This window comes from Nanorana parkeri, unplaced genomic scaffold (genome assembly GCF_000935625.1).
Source record: "Nanorana parkeri isolate BGI_ZX_2015 unplaced genomic scaffold, ASM93562v1 scaffold3908, whole genome shotgun sequence".
NCBI classification, from domain to species: Eukaryota; Metazoa; Chordata; class Amphibia; order Anura; family Dicroglossidae; genus Nanorana; species Nanorana parkeri.
Window position 1 is genome coordinate 9,333 of NW_017310175.1, and position 6,115 is coordinate 15,447.

Genomic DNA, 6,115 nt, shown 5'->3' on the forward strand with positions numbered 1-6,115 from the left:
TCTGGAGGGGGTGGAGACGGTGCTCCGGAGGGGGTGGAGACGGTGCTCCGGAGGGGGTGGAGACGGTGCTCCGGAGGGGGTGGAGACATGACCGATATCCTTCTCTATATTGTCACCCTCAGGTGTCATGGCCGGCTTCAACATGAGCGGAGATCTGCGCAGACCGTCTGTCAATATCCCGATCGGCTCGCTGGCCGCCATCGCCATCTCGTAAGTTACAAATCAAAACCTTCTCTGGAGAGTTGTGTACACTGCGACATTAAACGTGTTGCATGCTCCATATTTACACGCTGTGTGTTATCTGGATGTGAAGTATTTTGTATTCCTGTAATAAAATTCTCAGTCTGGGGGTCAGCTGACCTTCTCCTCTCCCCCCAGATGGTTCCTCTACATCGTCTTCGTCTTCTTGCTGGGCGCCACCTGCGCTCGAGAGTTCCTGCGCTATGAATTCATGATCGCTGAGAAGGTGAGTGCGCTCCGGTCACATGTTCTCCGGTCACATGTTCTCCGGTCACATGTTCTTTATGTTTTTACTTTTTTTTTTTTGGTGTATTTAATTATTATTTGTGAGCTGTTACATTGTATATAAACATTGATCAGAGGGAGATAGAGATACAAAGTAACATTGTTTATAAACATTGATCAGAGGGAGATAGAGAGATACAAAGTAACATTGTTTATAAACATTGATCAGAGGGAGATAGAGAGATACAAAGTAACATTGTTTATAAACATTGATCAGAGGAGAGATCACGAGGAGTGAAGGGAAATCTCCGGAGCAGTAACAAGGTGACAGATTATCGCTCTTCCATCCTCCACATAAACAATGGAACATGTATTGGATGGAGTTGTGACTGAAGGAATCCGGAGAGACATATGGAGGTCGCTGGGCTGATCTTATTCTAGATTTGCCGGTTTCCCGGCTGTGTTTGCTTTCTGAGTGGCTGGGGTGGAAGAAGAATACAGAGGAGTGTGACTTGTCCCGGGTCATCGGGGGAAGGGGAGGCAGCCTGAGGAGACTCTCGGTATAGTCCATCGTTGGGGGTTTCCTTTAAGGTGATTGGTTGTTGGGTAAATGTTACATTTTGGCATTTCTGGAGGCCGGCTGTGTGTCTGGAGGTGACATCAGACTTCCGGCTCGGTGATCGAGATATAGAATGTGTCTCCATCATACATGTGATGGCGGATCTTCTCCTCTCACCCATCCTCCTCTTCTCCTCTCACCCATCCTCCTCGTCTCCTCTCGCCCATCCTCCTCGTCTCCTCTCACCCATCCTCCTCGTCTCCTCTCGCCCATCCTCCTCGTCTCCTCTCACCCATCCTCCTCGTCTCCTCTCGCCCATCCTCCTCGTCTCCTCTCACCCATCCTCCTCGTCTCCTCTCGCCCATCCTCCTCGTCTCCTCTCACCCATCCTCCTCGTCTCCTCTCGCCCATCCTCCTCGTCTCCTCTCACCCATCCTCCTCGTCTCCTCTCGCCCATCCTCCTCGTCTCCTCTCACCCATCCTCCTCGTCTCCTCTCGCCCATCCTCCTCGTCTCCTCTCACCCATCCTCCTCGTCTCCTCTCGCCCATCCTCCTCGTCTCCTCTCACCCATCCTCCTCGTCTCCTCTCGCCCATCCTCCTCGTCTCCTCTCACCCATCCTCCTCGTCTCCTCTCGCCCATCCTCCTCGTCTCCTCTCACCCATCCTCCTCGTCTCCTCTCGCCCATCCTCCTCGTCTCCTCTCACCCATCCTCCTCGTCTCCTCTCGCCCATCCTCCTCGTCTCCTCTCACCCATCCTCCTCGTCTCCTCTCGCCCATCCTCCTCGTCTCCTCTCACCCATCCTCCTCGTCTCCTCTCGCCCATCCTCCTCGTCTCCTCTCACCCATCCTCCTCGTCTCCTCTCGCCCATCCTCCTCGTCTCCTCTCACCCATCCTCCTCGTCTCCTCTCGCCCATCCTCCTCGTCTCCTCTCACCCATCCTCCTCGTCTCCTCTCGCCCATCCTCCTCGTCTCCTCTCACCCATCCTCCTCGTCTCCTCTCGCCCATCCTCCTCGTCTCCTCTCACCCATCCTCCTCGTCTCCTCTCGCCCATCCTCCTCGTCTCCTCTCACCCATCCTCCTCGTCTCCTCTCGCCCATCCTCCTCGTCTCCTCTCACCCATCCTCCTCGTCTCCTCTCGCCCATCCTCCTCGTCTCCTCTCACCCATCCTCCTCGTCTCCTCTCGCCCATCCTCCTCGTCTCCTCTCACCCATCCTCCTCGTCTCCTCTCGCCCATCCTCCTCGTCTCCTCTCACCCATCCTCCTCGTCTCCTCTCGCCCATCCTCCTCGTCTCCTCTCACCCATCCTCCTCGTCTCCTCTCGCCCATCCTCCTCGTCTCCTCTCACCCATCCTCCTCGTCTCCTCTCGCCCATCCTCCTCGTCTCCTCTCACCCATCCTCCTCGTCTCCTCTCGCCCATCCTCCTCGTCTCCTCTCACCCATCCTCCTCGTCTCCTCTCGCCCATCCTCCTCGTCTCCTCTCACCCATCCTCCTCGTCTCCTCTCGCCCATCCTCCTCGTCTCCTCTCACCCATCCTCCTCGTCTCCTCTCGCCCATCCTCCTCGTCTCCTCTCACCCATCCTCCTCGTCTCCTCTCGCCCATCCTCCTCGTCTCCTCTCACCCATCCTCCTCGTCTCCTCTCGCCCATCCTCCTCGTCTCCTCTCACCCATCCTCCTCGTCTCCTCTCGCCCATCCTCCTCGTCTCCTCTCACCCATCCTCCTCGTCTCCTCTCGCCCATCCTCCTCGTCTCCTCTCACCCATCCTCCTCGTCTCCTCTCGCCCATCCTCCTCGTCTCCTCTCACCCATCCTCCTCGTCTCCTCTCGCCCATCCTCCTCGTCTCCTCTCACCCATCCTCCTCGTCTCCTCTCGCCCATCCTCCTCGTCTCCTCTCACCCATCCTCCTCGTCTCCTCTCGCCCATCCTCCTCGTCTCCTCTCACCCATCCTCCTCGTCTCCTCTCGCCCATCCTCCTCGTCTCCTCTCACCCATCCTCCTCGTCTCCTCTCGCCCATCCTCCTCGTCTCCTCTCACCCATCCTCCTCGTCTCCTCTCGCCCATCCTCCTCGTCTCCTCTCACCCATCCTCCTCGTCTCCTCTCGCCCATCCTCCTCGTCTCCTCTCACCCATCCTCCTCGTCTCCTCTCGCCCATCCTCCTCGTCTCCTCTCACCCATCCTCCTCGTCTCCTCTCGCCCATCCTCCTCGTCTCCTCTCACCCATCCTCCTCGTCTCCTCTCGCCCATCCTCCTCGTCTCCTCTCACCCATCCTCCTCGTCTCCTCTCGCCCATCCTCCTCGTCTCCTCTCACCCATCCTCCTCGTCTCCTCTCGCCCATCCTCCTCGTCTCCTCTCACCCATCCTCCTCGTCTCCTCTCGCCCATCCTCCTCGTCTCCTCTCACCCATCCTCCTCGTCTCCTCTCGCCCATCCTCCTCGTCTCCTCTCACCCATCCTCCTCGTCTCCTCTCGCCCATCCTCCTCGTCTCCTCTCACCCATCCTCCTCGTCTCCTCTCGCCCATCCTCCTCGTCTCCTCTCACCCATCCTCCTCGTCTCCTCTCGCCCATCCTCCTCGTCTCCTCTCACCCATCCTCCTCGTCTCCTCTCGCCCATCCTCCTCGTCTCCTCTCACCCATCCTCCTCGTCTCCTCTCGCCCATCCTCCTCGTCTCCTCTCACCCATCCTCCTCGTCTCCTCTCGCCCATCCTCCTCGTCTCCTCTCACCCATCCTCCTCGTCTCCTCTCGCCCATCCTCCTCGTCTCCTCTCACCCATCCTCCTCGTCTCCTCTCGCCCATCCTCCTCGTCTCCTCTCACCCATCCTCCTCGTCTCCTCTCACCCATCCTCCTCTTCTCCTCTCACCAATCACATTTGTTGCCCTGATCCGGATCTCGGTTCTGATCACTTTGTGTGTTTTTCTGGCTCAGACACGTTGTCATAAAAATCACCTGAATTACCCATAATCCCCTTCCATGGTGTCAGAGGTCAGCAGACACAGGGGGGGTGATGGGGAGGTAGAAGCGATCTATCCGTGTGCTCCGGCCGTGTCATTGGGTGGAATGAGCGTCACATGACCTCTGCCGAGTATCGGATCTGCGTCTCTTATAATCTGTGGCTGCATGGAGCGTTAACCCCTTCCCCGGATATTATAATCCCCCGGGATATCATTTTTCTCCCCCCTCCCCCAGAGGGACAGGGTGATTGTGCATCCAGTGTGTGTCCTCACCTGAATTACCAGGTTCCATTACAGCCAATCAGAGCCCAGCTTTCAGCTGTTGGTCATAACGTGGCAGATTAACGCTGATCTCTGATTGGCTGTGCACAGTGAATGGTATTTTGCAGATCGCAGTCCGTGGCATGTGTGAGCATGATTGTCATATTCTAGTGCCGTGTAGAAGGTACGGTGTCCCAAAGCAACCAGATTTCAGCAGTGAGAGAAGAATTCTGGTTGCCGTGGGTTACTGCACATCTGATGATGAAATGCAGATTCTTCTTCATTTCCCCTCACCCGTCTCCTCCTCCTCCACAGGTTTCCCTGGTTGGCTTCCTCTTCCTGCTCGGCCTCTACATCTCCTCGCTGGCCTCCTGCATGGGCGGCCTGTATGGCGCTCCCAGAATCCTCCAGTGCATTGCGCAGGAGAAGGTCATCCCCATCCTCTCCTTCCTGGCACACGGGGTAAGTGTGTCGCTTCTCCAACTTGAAGCAGAACTCGGAATGTCGGGTCAGTGTACGGCGGCCGGGGAGATCAGAATGCGGTTTTGTCGTTCTTCCTCAATAGGAGGCAATGTGAACACGCGGCCACCATGTACGCTGAGCGGGGGATGGGCTATGAGTGTGTGAGGGATACAGTTCACGATGATCGTGTCAGTGGAATGTCGTCTTCTCATCGTCTGGTCATGTTGTATGAAAATAATCAGATCAGACGGAAAATTCCCCAAAAAGATAATCCCGGGCCGGCCCGCTGGATGGGAAGGTGCCGGAACCTCTGCAGGTGGACACAATGTATCCGGACTACATTGTAACAAACACATTGAGCCGTCTGACGCAATGACCGTGTTCAGGTCTGGCCGGTCTATGAATGGAGGTTTGGAGGACACAACGAGGAGGCCGTCATGGCGGACGCACCGGCGCGGCTTCTGCACTAGACGGATCAATTAGAAGTATTGCAAATTGTATTTCCTCAACCAACATGGACGCCTCCTATGGATCTCATCAACCTCCATGATGGAGGATGGGAGCCCGGGCTGTGTATGTTCACTTCTCTCTCTCTCTACGTCTGGGCGGCCATATTGGATCGGATTCCTGCCTTGTATCCAACTCCCTGCTGGCCCCTCTTCTCCCTGCTGGCCCCTCTTCTCCCTGCTGGCCCCTCTTCTCCCTGCTGGCCCCTCTTCTCCCTGCGGCCCCAAAGCCGGGCCTTGGTTGGCCTTGTGGGAAATCCGGCCCCGCTTGTTACGCAGCTCAGTGATTGGATGCCGCCTCACACTATGGGCAGAGATCGGGCAGGAGGCAAGTCGTGTCATTTATAGAAATCTCAGTGGAATTTTCTGGGTCTGTATCAGAACTTTCACTTCCTATCGCTCATTACAAGCGGCCTCGACGGTCCCCAATCAATGCTACAACAATCATCGACAGGTCCAAAGGATCTTTTAATAGCCATGAAAAGCTCAGAGAAGACTCCGGAATGTCAGCGCGTGAAGGCGAATAAATGGTGGCAATGTGAACAAACCGTCAGTGCAGCCTGAAAACCCATATTTTAGCTATTGGTTTTATCTCGGCAGTTGTTCAGCGGGGAGGCTGACTGCACTGCCTGACATTCAGGAGGTCCCTAGAGGGATCTCTGTATAAATTTCACAAACATCAATTTTGGTTTACTGTCGGGTAAATTCTCTGTAGTTCCCCTTTAAGCTGATCCCAGTAACGTGTTGATGGCGGAGTGGCCGCGTTTTGCAGTAATTCCCCCGATAGACGGGATTATAGACTCCGCCGCATTCTCCTCATTAGAATTGTGTGAACCGCGCTCAGGATTAGGCGTCCCTCTGCCAGCAATGACGCTCAGTGTGTGTGAGCTGATTATGGGGGGG

General features: G+C 56.0%; 1 protein-coding gene across 1 annotated transcript in view; it reads left to right on the forward strand.

The window, feature by feature from the left end:
• The window catches only part of SLC12A8 (solute carrier family 12 member 8), a gene marked incomplete at its 5' end in the record, with an annotated part of 23,793 nt that overhangs the window by 9,327 nt on the left and 8,351 nt on the right, over window positions 1–6,115 (forward strand). The window contains one exon of the mRNA XM_018575421.1: window positions 4,560–4,706. Coding sequence (XP_018430923.1) covers window positions 4,560–4,706 — 147 coding nt within the window. The remainder of the gene's footprint in view (window positions 1–4,559; window positions 4,707–6,115) is intronic.